Below are 22,321 nucleotides of genomic sequence, written 5' to 3' on the forward strand. Positions count from 1 at the left end.
ACAAATACAGGCCATTTACCATATCCTCTGTTATCCTGATCATATTTTGTCTCGCACACAGCGTTCATTCACAGGTCACTATCGCTCTTAATAGAGCCACCCTGGACCTGATGAGGCTACATTTGTTGGCCTTTGGCCACTACAGGGCAGGACAAGAATAAAATCAGCTCTTCTGCACGGCATCTGGTTAGAAAATAATCAGAGCAACATTTCTTTTCAAAGGACGCCTTTAATGAAAATGCAAATGTACATTTGTATGATACAAATCCTCTTTAACTTGAACATCCAGGTGAGTCTGGGAAACACGTTAAAAATTTAGTCCACAAAACACATCTCCTAACATTTTCACCGCTTTCACTATGTAATCGGAGTAAAATCAAATGAAAGTCTGGGATTCAGTTGAGTAGGCTTGTTCTTCAAATGGGCCGAAAGCATCTCTTACTGTTCTTGTCCATTTCACTGGAACAGCTGTGCCCTATCAAACTCCAATAAATAAATAAAGTGCTCCACATACAGCTGGATTTAGATCGGTTAATACACCTCACTAATGTTGATTGAATATATTTCACATCACTGAATATACAGTTTATTGTTATCTTTCTAAAAGTCAAATATCTAAACAGTTCATATTGCAAATTATTATGAAGCTAGTAATTTAAATTATTTACAAAAAAGAAGGCACAGCATGAGAAATTATGGGTAAAATATGAATCTGATAATGGTGACGAATTGCACTGAGCTGAGGACATGTTCTTATTTCCCGATTATCCACATTCCCACTTCTTTAAACGCCACTACTTCCAGTCATCACAAGCACGCTAAGACAGGACAAGCTCAGAAAAGACCTTTCCCCTCACTGAACACGTTCTTCTCTCTAGACTGGTGGGGAGGTGGCAGTACAGACACAAAAGCAGAAAGTTTCACCCTGCACAGCATAATTTTAAAGGTACCAGCTTCTCGTTACATTAGCACATTTGTGTATCTGTGAAATAACCACTTACGTTAAAAGGACGTAAGTGATTTTGGTTTTAAGAACTGACTCCTGGGCAGGCCTGGGAAGAACTGTCAGTACTGCTGCATTAAACAATGCTGTAAATAGAAAAAAGAGCCTTTCTGATGTGCTTCTACTACAAGTGATGGCCAAGTTTGAATGCCATAGAAAATACAATTCAATATTTAAAATATTAAAAACTGTAATGCAAACCAGTCAAGTTAGCAACTGCATCAGGCTTGTTACTCTTCTTTATTCACCATGTAATAAGTCACACAATTATCAGCATCCTCACATAATTAATACAGGAAACTATTTGTCTTGGTGAGGAAATGTGGGCTCTTACTTTCAGTAGTGATCTATTGCACAACTTTTAGACACGTTGGGGGGGGGGAAAGTCTAGAAATAATTAGGAAATCATCACGATAGTGTAAGGGAAAATCCTCTGGCAAATGAGAGAAACATTATTTAAAGGAGTCACAAGGCAAATATTTACTCATTTTAGTTTCTCAGTGGATCATTTGCTTAGATTTCTTGTTAGGTTTTTGAATTGCTGGACAAACAAAAGTGATGAAAATACCTTGAGCTCTAAGGTTGTGACGGGTTTTTTTAAAAAATAATATTCTTATATTGCATAGACTGAGTATCTAATTAATGATGGAAATCCTCACATTTAAAACTTTTGCCCTATAAATATATTCTGCTGTTTATCAGTGCCCAAGTCAAGTGACTTGGGCACTGATAAACAGCAGAAAATGAATGGATGAATGAATCGATGGAATGGGTTTTTAAATTTCTAAATGCCTTGGTCCACAAATGCCTTGGTCTGAAATTACACACAAAAGCATAATTTTAACTAAAGCTACTACCAACCACAGGCTAGGAAAAAGGTTATATCCTTTACAAACTTCAATAAGTTAAAATCAGTGCTTTTAGAGACCTGCCATTGATTGACTTTTTAATAGGGAGTATTTATTGGCCAGCAGAGCTCAATTCACTGCAACAAAAGAAAGAAGCAAATCAAGAAAACATCATTGTCAGTCTGACAACACATGCAATGGAAACAACACAACTAAACACAGCAACAAACCTATTTTTGTTCAGAAAAAGGCTGTCCTCCTTTACTTAAACTGAAAGCAGATTAGAAAGGGATTTTTAACGGACAGTTTAAACAAGATGAATGATTATAGTAATATGAGTCAGTGCTCATAACATTTCTTTTAGTTCAACTTGATAATTTAATGAATAGTAAAAAGAAAAAAATGTTTTGAGATTGAAGGTGCTTCCTTCCTTCCAGCTCGTGTGCTTTGCAGCTACCGGCTAAGGAAGGAGACCTGCTTGTCTGTCCTGCAGTTACCACCTCCCTGCCAGCAGAGGCAGCAAAATGACTTCTGTGATCATTTACTACCAACACTACCACTTATACAATCTCCATAAATCATGCTGAACCTGCTAATCATAGCTCAGTATCCATCTTGCCCAACATCCTAAAATAACACAGCTGACATTTATTCTTCTGTATCTTGTAAGTTTAAATCATGTAGCTCTGAACACACAGTGTATGTGTGTTTGTGTTTGCATGTGAGTGTGGGGATGCACTATGTTTAGGACCACTGGCATGAGCAGTCAGTGGGCTCCTGGATAGTGTAGCTGACCCAGGTTGAGTTGCTGCTGCAGTAAAGCTGCACAGAGCGCCGCTGCAGCCCAGTCTCTCTGCAGCACTTGCAGAAGCGAGCGTACGTATTGATGTTATAGTTGTAGATGCTGGCGGAAGGACACTTTCCATCGCACGACACGATGTTCACCTGAAAATGGAAGGGCAGATGTCTTTCATGTAGAAGGAGCAGACAGAAGGCCATCAAATAAACGCACAAATAAACTTTGGGAGGGAGAGGCAGCCATGTTAAGCTTAAACATGAGCAATATCAAAAACTATAAACACCAAATACTGAAATTGAAATAACTCCTGTTGATGGCTTCAAAAAACTGTTCAGATGGTGCACATCAAATAATCTCCTGGAGAAATCATGACCACCACAGCTTCCAGAATACTTTGAGCTAGCCAATGGCATTGCTGCACTTGCATGAACAAAAACTCTACACACACTGCAAGAAATGCAAGATTAAAATAGGATGCTAATAACAAGCTGCAACCACAGAAAGTCAGACATGAGTGTTTACCGGTCTGTTGCTGCGGCAGTCATTCTTCCTGATGGTCATCCTCACTGTCACCTTCTGACATGACTTTCCGTCTTCTTTGCCTGTTCACACAACAAGCCAGAAGGAATTCATTGGAATGAAGGTAAAAAATACTCATAAGATAATAAGGATGTGAACAAACACCAGGAATAGGGAGGATGAGGGCAGAGGAAGGAAGGCGATCAAGAGCCCTGAGAAGCTCAGAAGCTGTTGATCATGCAGAAGTAGTTTAGCCATACATAACCTGAAAGGAATAAAACCGAGGATGTGTGTATAAGAACTTTGCAGCTAAAAGCATTAATCAGAAAACTTTCCACTCTGGGAGAAATGATCAATGAGACTCAGCATAAACATTCAAAACTGCTGGAAGGATAAAATCTGTCATGCATTTATTCTCAACATAAATTAGCTTCGACTAGAAACAAAATAAACTGATGTTTAAACAAATACAACAAAGACAGATACACGAACAAAACATGAAATCTGCCATCAACACACATAGCATTAAATTAAGATGTTATGAGTGCCATTTAGTTTTCTCAGAATGAATCTCAGGACACTTTCTCTACCGCTTTGACTGTCGCCTGTGTTACTAAGCTGTTGTGTCATTGATCTGGACTAAATGTGTGTTAGTTTGTTTGAAGGTACTCTCTGTAAACTTACATAGATAACTCAATTAAACTCATTTTATTGTTTAAGATTTTATTGTAAAACCAAATATTTTGTACCCCTAATCCTGCCACCCTAAAATGAATTACTGCTTTTTTGTTTGCACAGATGATACTACTAAAAAGATGAAATGCCACACACAGAAGATTCTGTTTCCCACACAGCTCCCTTTGGAGGGCTGCAGCTATAGTGCAGCAGCATGCAAATCTTCAGCAGTTCAATGAAAAAAAGACCCGCAGCACTCCCAGCATCATCCCACTTCACTATCTAGTGACACATGCAGATATCTAAGCCCGACTACTGGGCCGCTACCAACAGTACATTGTTGGCAATCAACAATGCACTGCCCAAACAGTGCTAAATGGGGAAAAAGTTTATTTGTTGTGTACATGTACACATGGGATCAAGGGGACAAAGGGGGGGGGGGGGGGGGGGGGTTTCTGTCCTCTCAAGTGTGATGTCATTTTTTATGTAAACCAATTAGACTAGACAATTAGACAGCATATTTCTAAAGCCAAGTGAGGTAGAAAGCAAAGAGGAAGCTACATCAATGATGTTTTTTTCCACATGGACTTGGAGTGAGACAACAGATGAGAGGACTTTTCTGCAGAGGGGAGTAGGTGTCAGTCAGACTTTGGGGTTTCCTGTGGGTGTTCTGTGTTTTTTTTTTCTTAGAGGGAGTACATTGTTGAATATCAACAATGGCACTGGTAAGCCTTGTTGTTTGGTACCTCTTTCACAGTTTGTGTTAACTGTGGGAGTCAGGGGGCTAACAGGGAAAGGGAAGAGAGGGAATCCAGTACCTGGTGGGATTGGTACACGATGGTAAGCTGCAGCACATAAACCATAAACCCACTTGTATGTCTTCAGTTGCTTTTCAGTGACAAGAGCCCTAATCATTTGGCATTTTAGAGCAAGTCTGTCATTATTTGTACTGATGACACAGAGTTCACTGTAAAGCACACTGACAGTTTTCTAATGTAAATAAACAGAAGGCAAATGTAACGGAAAACAGCAGCTGGGATCCAGACGTGAGCCAATTCAGACAATGTGACTGAGGATTTTAGACTGAAACGAGCAAACTGAAGGGCAAACATGTCGGAAACATGTTGAGCGGCAGATGAAGGCGCTCTTCAGTGTCAGCTGCAGGCTACAGCTCTACGCTAACTACACAACTGCTGCTGTGATGCTCTCATTAGATACTCACACGTCTTGCAGCATCCATCCATGTAACTTACAACAGTTCCACCGATCTGAGTGCAGACGAGAGTCACAACGTTAACACAAACACAGAAAAATGTATTTTCCTCCACAGTTTGGCCAGCACAGATTCTGAACTTTGATATTCTTCAGCTAAACGTTTGTGTAACTACTGAACATGCCGTGGATTTGTTAATCAAACTTTTTAAGTGAGCTACCATTATTCTATAGAAATATGTCATCTTGCAGTCTTGCATTAGTTATAATTACTTTGAGCCTGCTTAACCTTAAATTTAATATGGATCAGCCTGGCTGTCTGTTTGAGAATCACCTTTTTACATCATTATCACACAGCAAAATGTTTTTGATGAAAAAAAAAAGATCTCTACAGAACATGTGTGTATTAAAACTGCAAGATTTCCCTTCCAAAGGATATGTCGACAAATTATAATCAGTCAGTATCTTTTATCTCTTTGAAGAAAGAGATGTCTCTTTGAATGTGTGTTGTGTGTGTGCGCGCGTGCGTGCATGTGTGTGCGCTGCATGCTGACCTTTACACACTCTGTTTCATTGAAGGGAGGGCAGCTGAAGGAGTAGGAGATGAGTGTGGGCCCAGCCACAGTGTCTGTGCAGTCAAACTTCATGCAGTTTGATACCCAGGATCTTCCCGGCTGAAAAGCATTGACAACATCAGCAACTAAACTAAAGTGAGCAACTTAATTTGACTTACAACAAAATGGGAAAGAGATTGGTGACGTATGATCAGCCTTCTTACTTTGTGTGAGTCCGCCTGAGATCATTTTTAAATCAAAGCTGGACAAAGTTAGGACTAAGGCCAACTTGACTATAACTGTCAAATCACCATCGACTAATTAAACTAACAGTAATAAATTTCAAAGATAAGAAAAAATATACAGTAATAAATATTGTGTTAAACTTTATCATGATTGTGTTGCTGAGGTTAAACAAAAAACTACATAATATGCTAGCTAGCTAATAAGCTAGCTTTGCTAACTTCAACTCAGTTCCCACCAGCAGACCAAAGTGTTACACAAGTACACATCAAGACTGAAGAATAATGTAAAAGACTGTTTATATAATATTGTGGCATGTTGGGAGCAGCTAGTTATCTCCCATCATGCCTCGGGTTGTGTTCCCATTCAAGACGATTAAACTGTGTATTTGCATTTGTTATGGCTAAGTAATTCATATGACCGTTCCTGTTCACTGATAGATGTTGTTTTGATAGAAAGACATGTTACACCATGGCTGTGTCCCATTTCAGGGTCTGCACGCTTGAAGTACGCATTTTAAGTGCAGTTACGTCACCGCCACGCGACGACGGCTGTCCCAATTCGAAGTGTACTTCAAATGCATACTCCAAATGCGCCGTCGATTTCCCCAAATATCAAGCGTGGTCCGGTGCACGCTTCGTGGTCCCACATATCCCACAATTCATAGCGCGGCGGTGGGTGTGGATAATTTTGCCGCAAAATACGGCAGAAGGGAGCGGCCGAAGAGTGAACTGTCAAAAGTAAGTACTGAATATGACGTCACTTATTCATGTGCGAATGTTTAATAACAAAGAACATTAAAACATTGCTGTTGGCCACATGTCGGCAAAGTTATGTGACACTAGTGATGTTTGTACTTTCAGCATTAACTTGGTTTTAAAGCCTCTACTTCTAAATATACATATAGTCGACCTTAATCTTACAGAGAATCTGATGATTTTATGGATAATTAAAGTCAGTCATATATCCACAAACACAACAAGCTGAAAGTCAGTGATATATATATATATATATATATATATATATATATATCATAATAATCTGACAATAACTATAATATTGGCCATATTATATTTACATTACCATAGTGAGATGACTTTAGTCTCATGAACAACATTAACTAATTATTATTTACTAGCTAATCTTAAATGACTGTTCAGTACAGAAATGAAGCCCAACAATCATGTTTTACAGTCCTGTGGTCTCAGCCTCAGATACTCAACTAATCAAAGTGATGTAATGACAAAAATGATTGACCAACAAAACAATTTTCTCCTTCATTTCTGTCAAACAAAGCTGTATATAACGTGTCTCGCGGTTAGTATCATGGTTGCTAGGCAACCTGAACAGCGCGACGAAGCATATACCATCCCATTTCACAAGCCTCTCACTTCCGCACTTCTCGTACTACGTACGTAGTACGCGTAGTGCGCGTACTTCAAGCGTGCGGTCTCTTACTTGGGACACAGCTCATGAGTGAGTTCATGTGCGAGCACAGTGTAGCACGGGGAACTGTTCAATAAAGAGCTCCCCCTTCCTGCTTGGGGTGGAATAACAGACTCAACCTCTGTGTGGGTCCTTTGTTGTTAAGATCCCTCAGTTCGCCACAATATAGTGTGTATGTTAAAATAATTTTTTATTTGGATGCAAAATGTTGCTGAACATCTTTTCCTACCTTATAGAGACCTGTTGTTCCATTCTCATGCTCATAGATGCAGGAAATATTCTTACAGATTCCGCAGCACGTTGACTGGTCTTTGGGAGGCACGTAGATCTGATTCTGAAAAACAAACATGATTACTTTCCTTTTCATTTAAAATACTGTGACAGTGAGCTTTAATGAGTCAATGATCATAACCATTTATCCAAAGATTAACTGTGACAGTTCAAACAAAATGAAAAGCTTCTAGATTCGTGCTCCGCTCTCAGGGGAGAGGTTTATGTGAGGTCATGGCTGTAACTAGGGATGCTGTGGTATCTGTGACAACGCAGAGTCTGCTGAGTTTAATGCTGCTCTGTGTTTAGTACGTTACACACCAGCAAGAAAGCAGACATAACATAAATGAAGCTAACAGTTTTTTTCTTTATATAGTTTTTTTCTCCTGCTTCAGCAACAAGTTCTGTTTGTGTGCAGCAGTTTATTAGTTAAACTTTGGTCAAGTGAGATGACACAGCTGAAATGTGTAGGTTGCCAGTCCAACATAGGGCTAATACAGTGAGGCAGACAACCAAATATACCTATGAGTGAAGATACCAAGAGAGGAAGACCCCCACCCAAGCAGGAACCTTCCCCCTACTTGTCTGGGGGCAACAGTGTTAACCAATGTGCTTTTAAGTCACAAACTGCCAAAAAATCACAACTTTAGAGTGAGCCATCAAATACTTATCCAGATCACAGTCCATCACTATTCACAGGTTATTTTAATGTGTGAAGTACAGAAAGAAAGTAATACGTTTCCTTGTCATAGGCTCGCTATAGTACACAGACTAATGAGAATTAAAATCCAAATGCGATCTTGACTCTGAGCTGAAATTTGGTGAAGACCCATTCGGCAATAATCGTATGTTCGATTAAAACTTTCTGGTAGAGAACACTCCCACTAAAAATCCCATCAAAATATTTTCATCAATTTGACAAGTTATGCAACCAATTCATATGGAATAACAGAAGCCCTAGAATAAAGCTTAAAAAGCTACAGCAACCAGTGGGTCCCAAATTTACTGTTTTACCATTATGCATTCAGTCTGAGACACATGGTTCACTGGGCTCTCTCTCCAGAACAAGCCCCCCCATGGTTTAGTCTTGAGAGTACCTTGTGTTCATCACTCCCTCTGATGCACATTTTAACCACCAAGCTCTCATCAGATATACAAACCAACCCCATTCTTTCGTTCCTGCAGACGGTCTGGAAGAAGGTGGCCTTGCCGTTAAATTTTAACTCCCACCTTCATACTGAGGCCTCCATATGGCTCAATACCAAACTCTGCATTAATAAATCTCCATTTCTTTGGCGGACCCATCACTCCTTAAACATGCTCTGCCTAAGGCTGCTGAGTGGGTACAGACTGCATTGATGCTGGGGTGTAAACTCGTTATCTCCCAGTGGAAGGCCCCTTCCATCCCACTTGTCTCTGTATGGCATATTCAACTAGGGAGACTCGCTGCACTAGAACAACTCTCATAGAGGCATCTGAATAAACTGGAGAGCTTCCACCTGAAGTGGGATCCATATCTGTTCAGAATAAAAGGATCAGACAAGAACTTAAAGTGGGGCAGACATTGGGATTCTGACGAAGCACTCTCAGAGATAACAGAGTGTGGCAAGTAGCAAGACCCACGTAGTCAAAGGCTGGCTGTGTTGTTGTTGTTTTTTTGTGGGGGGGGGGTTTGTTTTGTTTTGGGGGGTTTTGTTTGTTTGTTTATCTCTTGTTTTGTTTGTTCCCCCTCATTTTGGTTTTTGTATTCTCTACTGGTCGGCTGTTATGCTGATGCTATTTTTATGTGATGTGATTTGTACCTACAGTGGACTGTAGTGTTCTAAAAATTCAATAAAATATTAATCACAAAAAAAAAACTTTCTGGTAGCTCGTCTCATATTTAACACATTTTTAATGAGAAAATAAAGAGAAACAGGATTAACAATGAGGATGGAACCTTAACATAAAGTCAGTGAGATCAACATCTTCAATAAAAGGTCTGTGCTGGTGTGTCGCGGTCTTACTGGTTGGCATTGGTTAGAGCAGTTGACGCTGAAAGTGCGGAGCACATGGAAGCCGGTTGCTGGGTCAAGGCTGCGGCTGCACTGCCGGCTGTAACACAAACCGTCGTCTCCACGCTCAACCAGAGTCTGACCGGGCCTCAACACTCCTCGCTCTCCAAACACACACACAGCCTCACGCACTAAACACACAGAGGTCAGAGGGTCCAAAGTTGCAGGCTACACTTACTAAAGTCAAGTGGTAAAAACATCTGTTTTAAACACTAACCAAACATTAGACAAACAGAATAAAAACAACATGTCCTAACGTGCACTCTGGCTCAGTTCAGAGCAGTTTTGGTAAGATTAAACTTAAAATTAATTCCTCGTCAGAACGTACCACACTTGTATCTTTTGCAGCCACACTGGTTCTGTGGATCGGCTAGAAAGGCCCGGTCCAGCTGGGCAGCCTCCCCCTGCAGAACACAGACAGAGAACCAGGGTTACAGATTTGTATTAATGCATACAGAATATACAAAAAGTACATTACACAAGGAACCCAAAAATATTAAAACCAGCAGACAGACACCTGGATATATGACCCATAAAGTCAGGTTTTATGAGCATTAATCTGGAGATACAGTGTATTCAACAGGTTCAGGACTTACCAGGCCACATTTTGGGGAGGCAATCTTTTCACAGGAACACTCTGAAGACAGAATATAAAAAAAACGACCATTATTAAGTTGTTTAGCTGAGATGACACCACACAACGCCAGATACTCTGCTTTGTCATAAAACAAATGTAATGTCATTTTAAATTGTGGTTCTAAAAAGATATGACAGGCCTAGTACTGATCTGAAAGAAAGGCTTTGGACTAATTTTATTGTTCCTATCATGGAAGGGTTTTCCCCTCATACCGCATGTTTGGTTGGGACAGCAGTGACCAGGATTGGACACAGAAACCACTGACATCCCAACAGGACAAGTGAGCTGAGGACACCTGTAGGGTTCACACACTGTACACACACAAAGAAAAACATGCAAGTCATTTATGCGTTCTAGCTGTCCAATAGTGGGATCATTTTAACATGAAGTGGATCAGCGCATTTTTATTCTTGGACTCCACTGCAGTGACTTTACATGAGTCATAGTTCAGAACAACAAATGGTCTACTACACATGGCCTCACTACCAGAGATGGGCAGTAACATGTTAAAGCAACGTGTTACTGTAATTACTTCTTGGAGAAGTAATGAGTAATTAGTAACTAATTACTTTTTCCAAGTAACTTGACCAACACTGCTCGCTACACACTATTTTTTTTCTGAGTGGCCCCTCCTAAACAGAATCTTTGAACAGAACATGGGCTTACAAAACAGAGATATTCACTCTCACTGACATACAGAACCAAGGGTAGAAAAACAACTGTCCAAAACCAAGAGTTTGCAGCCTAAGCTTTTGGCTCTCAGGGATTACTTATGCACACACTGACCTTAGTATTTGAATCTCTAAGCAAGTCTAATGTGTACAGCCGCCTTTGTAACAGTAGACGTATGAGAGAAAATGAGGAAAGTATAATAATTCCCTTCTAAGTAACAAAGAATTGAAGTCGTGTTACAATTTTAAAATGATCCAACTATCAAAAAGCTTAAGATTAAGAATCAAGAATAAAAGCTGAGAACCCACATCTTTGTCGCAGTTATATGTCACAGATATTTACAAAAAACACAAGTGCATTAAATCAGCCGACCTTAGACCTTTTCACTTTTTCACTTCAACTATTAGCTAAAGCTACAGGTGTGTGAGTGTGTGAGTGAAAGCGTGTGTGCTCTTACCACACTGGTAGGTGGGGCAGCAGCGATCCGTGGTGTTGCTGTCGACAGTCAGAATCTCACCATCCTGGCAGAGGGGACGCGTCTCCACACAGGGAGCACACACTGTATGAAAACATACATTTGTAACCGCACTGATAACTTTAAATTATTCTCTAATAGCTAAATGTTGTGCCACAGAACAGAGAAGTTAATGTGATCAGTTTTTTTGAACTGACTGCAGATGTGGGCGAGACAGCAGCTGCCTTCAGCTCTGGTGGCAATCAGAATCTGGTCGTCTCTGCAGGTGGGAATGTCTGACTCACAGAGCACTGGATCACATTCTGCAACACAACAAAGAGGATTTGCTTTCTCTTTTTTTATACTTTTGATAGTTTAACTTGTCAAGATTACAAGAAATAAGACAAATGTCCACCTCTTTGTGCCTACAGGTTGCAAGATTGGTGATAATAAGATTAACAACATGTGCTCTAGAGGGGCAACAATGACACAGCCCCGAAACAGGAATGGTTTTACAGGTGAAGGACACTGACCTTTTTCCCTCCTCATCTCTGACCTTTTTCCCTCCTCATCTTTTCTGATAGTTTTTTCACTAGTTTTGCATTTGGCTTGGGTCTGTGTCACTGCAGGTAGCATGAGATGGGGTGATACCTAGACCCTACAGATCACATCATCATTTTAATTTTCAGGTGTTTTTGAATTCAGGTCTCTGCAGGCTGATCACACTACCCAGTCCATATGCATATAGATATCCCACATATTTTTTTCCATTGAGATCTGACATGTTTTTAAAGTGTTCCTTTAATTTTCTTCAGCAATGTAGATATGCTTTATACAAGAGGTAACCTAACCTAGGTATGATACTAACATGAAATTGTCTAATCTAAGGCTCTGTAAGAAAGCAGTGGGTTTTTGTTTGGTTTTTTTATTCGTATTTGGAAACTGCTCTGCAGTTTTGAATGTGCAATGTTGTCTCTGTAAACTATGACATTTCTTAAGGCATTACAGTAAATATATTATATAAAATAACTCCTTGTGTGCAGTACTTACACAGCACTTACACTACAATGTGATAGTTTTAAAAATGTGTCATCATCTATCAGTGATCACAGTGTACATAATAAGTGGTCAACTGGAAACTCACCACAAACATAGTCTGGACAGCAGGAGTCCTGTCTGTAGTATGACACCAGCTTCTCCCCATATTTGCACTCAGGAGGGAGCTGGTCACACAGACTCTGGTTACATACTGCAAAGTTAGAAATCCCATTGTCTCATTAGATAGCTCATTCTTTTTTCTGTTTATTATGTCATAAATCAAAACAGTCGCAGGTCTAAAGAGTAACAGTTATTGATTTGGAGGATTGCATGTTTCAGACAAAAGCACTTAAACTCACCACAGACTTTTTGTGGGCAACAGCTGGTGTCATCAGCCAGACTGATGATCACCTCCCCTGCTCGACGGCACGCAGGCGCCACCATGCTGGAGCAGTTGTATTCCACGGGAACGATGGTGTCATTGTCGCAGCGGTACATGCAGCAGGCATCCTTCGAGGCTTTCCAAACCTCACCATGTGCACGAGGAACACCACCGCTGTCAGTGCAGGCTGCAGACAAACATACACTCTATTTTAGATACACATGACTACAATGAATCTTTTAAAGCTCAAACAGAATGTGGTTCAGCTGACTGATGCTGATTCAAATGGGAAACTTTCCCAAACTAAGAAATAATTGTATATGAATGACCTTTCACACAGATTTCAATGTAGGGCTATATTCATAGAGTATTTATAGAGTTGTGCTTTTGTTATAACTTGGATGTGCATTAGTTTCTAAAGATAATGAAATGGGTCTGAGAATAGACGACAAGACAGAAGACAAAATTTCAAGTTATGCATTTCAAAGTGCATAGAGTTAATGAGCTGAAATTTTGAGAAAATAACTCAAAATTTAAAGTTAGCTCTGCCAATCAGGATGCTCCATGAAGGTTCATTTCCTTGTCAGCTCCCAATGCTAAACTGGCAGGTCAGAAATGAGCAAACTTTCAGAACAATGGCAATTTATTCATGTTTACTATACATTGGTAGCTCACTGTGGAATCTGCTACCAGGTAAAAAGGTAATGATGCTATTCACACACTCGATTAGCAGAGCTAACCCACAATTTCAGCTTACTAACTCAAACTTTTGAGAAAATAACTTGAAATCTTTTCTCCTTTTTCATAGGCAAAAACAAGTTTCCTTGGACTAAACAGTTGCATAGTTCTCAGCATTTTCTTCTGGTCCCATCACAATAATCCAATGCACAGACCTTCCCTTCTTGCTTTGTGCTCTGTTGGTAAACTGGGCTCTTACCGCATTTGTCAGGTGGGATGCAGAGTGCAGAGTATGGCCGGTGAAGGAGCGTTCCCTCAGGGCACACGCAGCCCTCAGTCAGGCCAGAACACTGATCTGGATCAGAATCAAAGTCGTGGTTGGGGCAGGACTGAGATGTGCAGGCTGGTAGACAGGCCTGATACCTCAGAGTATTGGGACACACAAAGGCTGCAGGAGGAGACGCAGACATGTCAGTGCCATCAATGCATTATGTAGCACTTTCTCTAAAAACAGATCAATGGGATTAACTGGAGACCAAAATCAAAGCAGAGTTGCTAAGATGGAAGCGAATATAACAGAAGTTGTGACAGCTGGACATTAAACTAAAGTGTTTGCTTGCTACACAACAAGGTTTAATCTGAAAACAATCTTACGGCAGTAATTTGGACTCCTCCACTCAATGCAGATATTGAATTTGTGACAGGAAGCCACATAAGCAGCCAGAGCCACACACTGGTTGTTCACATACTCCGAGTCTCGTACCCAAACCTCACAAAACGTGGTGGGTGGGACCTAAAAACAAAGAAAGAGCAATTACTTGAAACTAGTAATATTGTTACATAAGTATATTTGAATGCCCCTGTTTTGTAATTATATTTGCAACAATCTGCAGTCATTTAAAATGATCTTTTTGCTCTTTTGACATCTTCTACTCAGAAATAACAGAAAGCTGATCTAATTCAGATTCCCTGTAACTAAACACATCTGGAAATGAATGAATGTATGGATTTACATACAAAGGCATGGCAGGGGGTAAAGGCCTGATTCTGCAGCATGAAGAAGCAGCTGGAGCAGTCACTGGTAGAGCAGTTGAGCTCACGGCGGCGGCTGTGGCTGATGTAACTTGTGGTATTAGGAACCTGCCAGCTGTCGATGAACACAGCTGGATCCTCACTTTCACCCACTGTGGTCCCATTTGCCAAAATCAGGTCGTTTGATGGGTCTCCATCACAGAAGCCTAAGACATGCATTTGCATCATGAACATCACCTCAGTCGTGACATATTATGACATTTGTGTCCACAAAAGTGAAATAATGTGTGCCGAGAAAAACAGGGTCACTATGCCACAGGTTTTAAACCTACCAGAATGATATCTTTACTGTGTAATGTTAAAAAGAAAGAAAAATGCACGTTTTTTTTTACCACAGAGGCCCATGGTGGGCAGCTTGTTGCTGGAGCTGTCAGTGTCGATGACCATCATCCCCGTACTGTGGTACCACTGTAACTTAAGACCGGCCGGGCTGCGGATCAGGTACATGTTGCCTGTGTCGTAAATCTCAAAGCCGTACTTTTTGAATCGAGGTTTAGCATACCGTGAATTGACATACAGCTGAAAGAAAGCATCAAGAACTAAATGTCATCACGTCGATTTTTATCAGTGTTTTAGCTTTAATCAGAAGCAGAGTATCTCCTACCCTCCTCTGCAGCCTGTTGATAATGATGTGGTTGGATTTATGGGTGATGTTGAGTGCCACCAGACACAAGTTGGTAAAATTCCAGAAGAGCTTTAAAAAGCAAAAGAAACTCAGATGACAGAACAGAAACTTTTGTCTAGATCACTGTCAGAGCAACTGGCATGTGTGACATTTACTCACTGGTGACTGTGAGTCAGCGGGACACTCCTGAACCAGAACACTGACAGTTTCATTGGGCAGCTGGGTCACTATAAAAGAGGCAGCCTTGTAGACGGCAACGCTGTTCCCATCAAATGTGATCACGTTCAGATCAGGGAACATTGTGCATCGACCTGGCACAGTAGGGATACCAAAGAGCACAGTTAAAGATAACAATCTGCCAAAGCCAGATATTTATGGGAGACATTTAAGAATTATCATCATTCAGTCAGAGCAAAATTTAAAAGTATGGAGCAGATTTTCTTGTAAAAAAAAAAAAAAAAAACTTAATGTGTTTCCTTCATTTATGTGTTTTCCTCACATGGACAGTCCCACTTAGGGCAGCACTTGTCTCCATTTACGAGGATAGCAAAGCCAAGCAGGCCACAGTTTGGAGGGTCGGCAGTGTAAGGGCAGCTCTGGGATTTGTTGAACAGGACGAGCTGGTTGTTGACACAGATGTACTTGGTGCAATCATCAACAATCTCTGCATATGGAGGCTGGTGCAAAAAAACACAAAAAAACAAAAAAAACAATAAAAATCAAAATGAAGGTTATTTGTTGTTTGTAATTAGGAAAGTAAAACCATATTTTTTGGCATTGCAGTAACCAGTGAGCAACACTCAAGATTCACGTTCTATTTTTTACAAATATATTTAGTTGCAAGATCATAATTAGTAGATCATAATTGCATAACAGACCAGATTTAAGTGCACCTTAAATTTGGAATATTTAATCAGATATCTAAGCTTAATCTTTAGATGTGTTCTGTGTCTGAAATAAGCATGCTGTGCTAAACCAGGAAAAACACAAAAAAGGAACAATTCTACAGTCCTAGATATTCAGTCAGGACCACTAGTCAAAAAAGGCTGAAATTTCCCTCTGCAGGAAATATTATATATTATATTTATATAATATATAATATATTTACAAATATGTTATAAATATATTATATTTGTCAGCTTTGCTTTGTCCTGGCAATTCCCTTCCACACAAAACCATGAAGTTCAGGAAAGAGAGTAGCAAAAAGAAATCCAGTGCAGAACAGAGAATACAAAAAATACAGCAATTTAGACACTGCATAGAAAGAGAAGCAAGGATGAAGGTGGGTTGCAAAGTGGTTTGCAGATGTGCAGCAACTACAGGTGGGCAAAAGAAACTTAAAGCATGGCATCTGTGTAAAAGAAGAACACAGATGAGCATCTCAGTGCTATTAGAGATGCTAATAGCACTGAGATGCTCAGTGCTATTAGCATCTCTAATAGCACTGAGATGCTATTACATCTCAGTGATGTAATAGCACATCACTGAGATCAGCTGATGTGCTATTACTGCCTGAGTTTGACTTTGTAGCCTGCCTGAAGTAATCCAATAATAAACTGAAATGAAGCTGAATAATAAGTGAGCCCACCGTGCACATCCTTGTAGGTAATAAAGTCATAGATGTTGCTCCCTCTGTTGTGTGACTGGTTGTTTGCGCTGGTGTGTGAGGAGAAGCCAGCGCTGGAGATGTTGCTTCACTTGGACTCGTCCGATCAACTTTATCCAGCACAGTTGTTTGGACTTTAATGGCTGATGGACGGGAGGTTGTAGCAGATGTGGGAATACTGAGTTTTTGGGTGGAGCTCACCACATCAGGCACTGGTGTCACCAGTTGGGATGCAGATGGTGACACTTCAGTCTCTGTAGTTGTTGAAGTTTCCTCAGATGTGGTTGACTCTCTGTGGACTGAAGTTGGTATAGCTGTAGATGTTGTGAGTGTAGTTAAAGTAGGAAGAGGCAGTGGAGTAGTTATGGTGGTCAAGTGGGGTTCTGCTGTGGTTGTGTCAGGAGGTTTGGTTGTTTTTGCTGTGGTAACTGGCTCTGCTGATGTTGTGATGGTTGTAGTTGTCTCTTCTGATGTGGTTGTTGTGTCAGAGCTTGGTGTGACAGTTGGTGGGCTGACAGTGGTTGATCTGGTGGTTACTGCTGCTGGCCTTGTTGCTACTGTTACCCTAGCGGTGAATGGCCTGATGGTTGCACGCTCAGTCGACGTGGTTCTGGGAGTAATTCTTGTTGTCACAGGAAGTCTGGGTGTTGTCCTGAGGGTGGTCGTCTGTGTGATAATGGTAGTTGTCAGAGCGGATATAACCCTTGAAGTGGACACCAGCCGGGTGGTGACTTTGTCCAGGATAGTTGTTGTCCTAGGAGGTGCTGTGGAAGTAGTAGTGCCAAGTGGTGATGAAGATGGATGGGATGTGGTTGCAGATGTTGTTGATACCTGGACTCTGCCTGTTAGTGGATGCATTGTCTCTGTAATCAGTTGAACAATGACAGGTCTTTGTGTTGTGGTAGCAACAGTAGGCGGTGCAGTTGCTGTGATAAGCTTTGTCTCAGGGGAAGAATGCATAGGCAGGGGTGTAGCCAGTTTTTTGGTTGTGGTGGCTATGAATTGTGCAGTTGATATTTCAGGAGGTGTCCTGGTTTGGGCAGTGGTAGGTATCGATGCTGATGTTGCAGATGTTACAGTTGGCTCAGTTGTTAGTGGAACGTGAGGAATTGTGGTAGTTGCAGTGGACGCGACCACATGGACAACAGTTTCAGATTTGACCTCTGGTGTCATCTCCACTGTGGCTCTGTAGACTGGGGTGGGGGAGCTCTGCCAATGAGAGGGGCGCCAAGGTTCTGAAGTACTAATAGTAGTAGGTGGACTGGTGGAGCTATCAGTTATGGGGGATTTTGACACAGGAGTAGTTTCTATCAGGTTTGTCGTGATTATAGGAACTGTGGACACAGTGGATATTTTTGGTATTTCTGGAGGTCTTGAGGTTGCAGTGGCACTTGTGATGGTCGTTCTGTCTGTAACCAGGACAGCTGCAGACCAGGAAGTTTTCTCAGTATAGACTGTAGATTTGGACAAAGGAGCAGTTGTGGTTTCAGCCTGTGCTGTGCCAGATGCAGGGGAGTCTGTTATAGACACTTTCTTTGTGATTGTTCTCCAGTCTGTAGTAGCTGAGGTAGAGGGAGATGGTACGTGTGTGCTTGGTGCAAAATGAGTGAGGGTTGTTGTCGTTAATTTGGGAGCCGTTGTTGTGGGCGTTGTCAGGTCTGTAGAGGTGGTGTGCAACATCCTCTCTGTGGTTACAGATGGTGTTATGATGTGTGGTGTTGTTCTAGTAGTAGTAAAAGGTGCAGCTGGTGTGACTAATTCCGTCATCTTCGTTGAAATGATTTCTGGCAAAGCTGTAGTTACTGTTTCCACAGAAGGAGAAGCTGGAAGAGCTGCAGCTGTTGTGAAGGCTGTGCTTGGTGAGCCAGATGTGATGGATGTTGTAACTGTAGTTCCTTCCACTGTTGAAGATTTTGTTCTGGTGTCAGTGTGTGCAGAGATAGTTGTACTGGGAACTATAGTTTTTTCTGTAATTACAGAAGTTTCCGGGACCAGAGCAGGACTGGGGCTGGAAGCTGTGATGATCGGAGCGATCCCTGTGGAATGTGTTGTGGCCTCTGTGGTCTGCACAACTATAGGAGTGCTACTTGTGGTTGTCCCCTCTAGAGAGGTTGTGGTCGGAGCTGCAGTGGTGGTTGCTGGCTCAGTAGTCACAGGAGTGATGGTGAATAGTGGCTGCAGGGAATCGGTGGACTTGGTGGTAGAAGTGAGCCAGAACAGGGGTGTCGTGGTGAAAGAGGTGCTACTTGTCCTAGAGGTGCTGGGACCAAAGGGACTGACAGCAGAGCTCAACGGTCCACTCATCCATTTTGTTGTACCCATAATAGTAGTGGGCGGAGCCACTGTCACTTTGACAGTTGACAATGGTTCCACCACCTCTGGTCTCACAGGAGTGGGCACTGCCGGAGGCATTGGGGGTTCTATTGTACTGGAAGGTTCAGGACTTGCAGAAGGAGAGATAATGGCAGGTGGTGTTTCTGAGGAGCTGGTGTGCAGACTCGCCTCTGGAACAGTGGAGGTGATTTTGGTTGTGGGAGCAGTGTGTGGAGGAGCAGCAGAGGCAGCAGTAGTGGAGGTGGTGGTATTAAAGGTACTGGTGGAGGCAGTAGTACTTGCAGTGGTTGTAGAAGTGGCAGCTGGCTGTGCAGCAGACGGTGTAACGGGCTGCACAGCGACTGGAACCTTGATACCTGTTCAGCCAATAAAAGGTTTGTTAGAGAAATAACGAGCTCAGAAAAGAGATACAGGTCATTAAGTGGACTGAAACAGTGCAGATGAGTTTGTTCATACTTTTAGCGTTTTAGCACGGATATCAATGATTAGGTTAAATTTGAGACAACTGTAAATTCGTTTTCCTAAATGTGCAAAATTGTGCATCTTGGTGTATTACTAAAACCATAGCAATATTAACTATTAACTTGATTAACACAGAGAATTTAATAAGCTATATTACCTAACACAAATATCAATGTAATTTGCATTTTTCATTTTTGTTATATTACTATATTATTGTGTTGATTTTACCTATAGCTTTTCTATAGGTTGCCTATTAAATAACACCTATTAACAAATTGCAGAAAAGTATATTAATTTTTATAATACAGACACTAAGGTAAGATTTAAAAATGACAGAACAAAATTTTATGACTAACAGTTGAAACTTTTCAATGACATCTGAACAATGTACCTTAAAACCTTAATACCTTTAAAACCTGTTATTAGCTTTATTAGCAAAAGTTATCAAGTATCAGTATCAGTGCTTACTAATATTTTAAAAAACTACCAACTAACTAGTATGTTTAGCCTTTATAAATACTGTTCATCATAAAGTGTTACACAGATACTCACAGTCTTCAATGTACACACACCGACGAGTGACCTCATCCAGGACCATGTGTGGGGGGCAGACAGGAAGGCAACCCTCCACTCTGAACAGAAAACAATTGACAGCTGAAACTACAAACTCTGCATCGGTACTCAGAGGCCAAAGCATTAAGAGCTGTTTATAAAGGAGTGCGCAGAGACATACAAAATAAATAGAAGGAAAATTAATCAAGGATTTTATTTCTAAAAGAGCAACACTGTCATAATTCTTTTTTTAAACAATATCATGATCAACATCAGGAAAGGCAGTGTGTATCTGGACGCTATAACTCACTGTATTTCAGCAACATCTCTGAAATAAATTTTAAAAAATACTTCAAAAAATTTTCATTAATATTTAAGATCATAAATTGTATGACGGAGCAATAATCCCACGTTTCTCTCAAGTATAGTAATGATGGATAGCTCCCATAAGGTTTTTTTTTTTTTTTTTTGTTGTTGTTGTCGTCATTACAAGATCTTTTATTGTGATTATAAGATCCCAGTTTCATAATTATGTGATTCCCCCAAAGTTCTTATTAAGTCTGAATTGAAAACTGAAATTTGTAAAGTTTCTGTCAGTTCAAACATCAGCTCAGCATTTTCACTAAACATGTTACCAGTAGTCAGGTTGATTAATGTCATACTAGAGTAAAAATAGGATGGCAGTCTGGAAAATCAATGCAATTACAAGTAGTTGTGGCGACCAAGCGTTCACCCAGTGGTTGACTGTGCAACTCTCTGGGCAACCATTTTTGGTTGGAAAGAGATTACACAGAAGAAACTGCACAGTTAACCCAGAGAAAGACAAGCTGCATCGAAACAAGTGAGGCCCAACTCAGACTGACTGCAGTCACTGCTGGATGGGTTGGAGAAAGTTTGCAGGTAAACAAATAGATTGATTCAGATTGATTGCAGTGTAATGGCAGTCTCCACTGATGAGCACAACTAGTTTCCAGTGTGTCTCTTTGCAGTAGGGAACTTGATTCAATTGGTAGCCAACTGATTGTCCTCTTGTTAAATTCCTAAGTAAAAGCAAGGATCCCAAGCGCCTATGTCATTTTGAGGTTAAATTGCTGTGCTGCAGCAACTACATTACCATTCGTGAAAGTGTTTTTGGATTTCTGTTTCAAATCTATGAGGTTTGGTTGGGCTCTGAATGAAAATAGATTTGCAATTTTTGCAAATTTATCACAGCTAATATATGTTAGCTGTGATATGTTGTGATATTATCACAAACAGATTGATCTCATTTAATCACAAACTGATACTAGAATGATTCTATCTTATTGCTGATTTCATGCAGAAGAGTCACTTTGTGGATGCACATGCTTGAAGACCTGGTCCCAGTCTTTGAAGTCTTTAATGTCTGCGTAGAACTGACTGTTCAAGCTGATAATTCTGGCTGTAATGTTCAGAGTAAAGGGGAAGATCTTACTGTGGGATGGTAATGCAGGCTTCAGCGAACGGGTCGCTGCATGTCTTGAAACAGGGGCTGACGCAGGCGTCGTACCTCCACTGACAGCGAGGAGCTGGTGGGGTGTCTGGGTTTGGGCCTGATCAAAAACACACAATACTTATTAAATGCTTAGTAAGCTTAGTAAGCATTATGGTAATATGTGACAGTTTAATCACCCCTAAAGTTACAATGTACACATGGCTGAGAAACAATCAAAACAAGGATTTAGTATCATTCATTCATGCAAATATCATTCATTCTGTAAATTTACATTATGAAACAAAAATAATGCTCATTTTAAATATACAGAAACACGTACAGCATGTTTCTGTATATTAAACATCACATTTTTTATCTGGACTGACTAGAAAAAAATCAACACCATTAGCATGTCTATATCTGGACTGGCATTTACTGCCATCAGCAAATGTTGCTGCTATATTTTTAGCATCAGTTATTAGCCTCACTGCCCTGTGAACAGAAAATATGAGCAGAGGAGCCAGTAGTCTTGACCCCTGGCACCACAGAGAAGCAATAACGACCAGCTGAATCCTTGCAGATACCCGATCTAAAAATATAAAGCAGTAAATTAACCCAAGGTCCCTAAGGTAAACATCTAAATAAACAGGATGTTGATATAGAAGCAAACTGAACTGAGCAAAGAAAACAAGAGCAGATGTAAATGTAAAAGT

General features: G+C 40.7%; 1 protein-coding gene across 1 annotated transcript in view; it reads right to left on the minus strand.

The window, feature by feature from the left end:
• Positions 1 to 233: 233 nt before the first annotated feature.
• The window catches only part of otog (otogelin), a 58,139-nt gene continuing 36,051 nt past the window's right edge, over positions 234 to 22,321 (minus strand). The window contains exons 29-51 of the mRNA XM_006804468.3: positions 21,609 to 21,726; positions 20,156 to 20,235; positions 16,790 to 19,497; positions 15,701 to 15,878; positions 15,361 to 15,512; positions 15,181 to 15,270; positions 14,909 to 15,095; positions 14,502 to 14,722; positions 14,139 to 14,277; positions 13,744 to 13,932; positions 12,784 to 12,993; positions 12,531 to 12,635; positions 11,605 to 11,709; positions 11,390 to 11,491; positions 10,473 to 10,571; positions 10,220 to 10,260; positions 9,952 to 10,027; positions 9,576 to 9,754; positions 7,529 to 7,633; positions 5,611 to 5,730; positions 5,067 to 5,112; positions 3,173 to 3,252; positions 234 to 2,796 (exon numbers count right to left, since the gene is read on the minus strand). Of these exons, the coding sequence (XP_006804531.3) occupies positions 2,596 to 2,796; positions 3,173 to 3,252; positions 5,067 to 5,112; positions 5,611 to 5,730; positions 7,529 to 7,633; positions 9,576 to 9,754; positions 9,952 to 10,027; positions 10,220 to 10,260; positions 10,473 to 10,571; positions 11,390 to 11,491; positions 11,605 to 11,709; positions 12,531 to 12,635; positions 12,784 to 12,993; positions 13,744 to 13,932; positions 14,139 to 14,277; positions 14,502 to 14,722; positions 14,909 to 15,095; positions 15,181 to 15,270; positions 15,361 to 15,512; positions 15,701 to 15,878; positions 16,790 to 19,497; positions 20,156 to 20,235; positions 21,609 to 21,726 (5,531 nt within the window). The 3' untranslated portion in view covers positions 234 to 2,595. The remainder of the gene's footprint in view (positions 2,797 to 3,172; positions 3,253 to 5,066; positions 5,113 to 5,610; positions 5,731 to 7,528; positions 7,634 to 9,575; positions 9,755 to 9,951; positions 10,028 to 10,219; positions 10,261 to 10,472; positions 10,572 to 11,389; positions 11,492 to 11,604; positions 11,710 to 12,530; positions 12,636 to 12,783; positions 12,994 to 13,743; positions 13,933 to 14,138; positions 14,278 to 14,501; positions 14,723 to 14,908; positions 15,096 to 15,180; positions 15,271 to 15,360; positions 15,513 to 15,700; positions 15,879 to 16,789; positions 19,498 to 20,155; positions 20,236 to 21,608; positions 21,727 to 22,321) is intronic.

This window comes from Neolamprologus brichardi, chromosome 1 (assembly GCF_056152115.1).
Source record: "Neolamprologus brichardi isolate AB-2024 chromosome 1, ASM5615211v1, whole genome shotgun sequence".
In the NCBI taxonomy this organism is placed as follows: Eukaryota; Metazoa; Chordata; class Actinopteri; order Cichliformes; family Cichlidae; genus Neolamprologus; species Neolamprologus brichardi.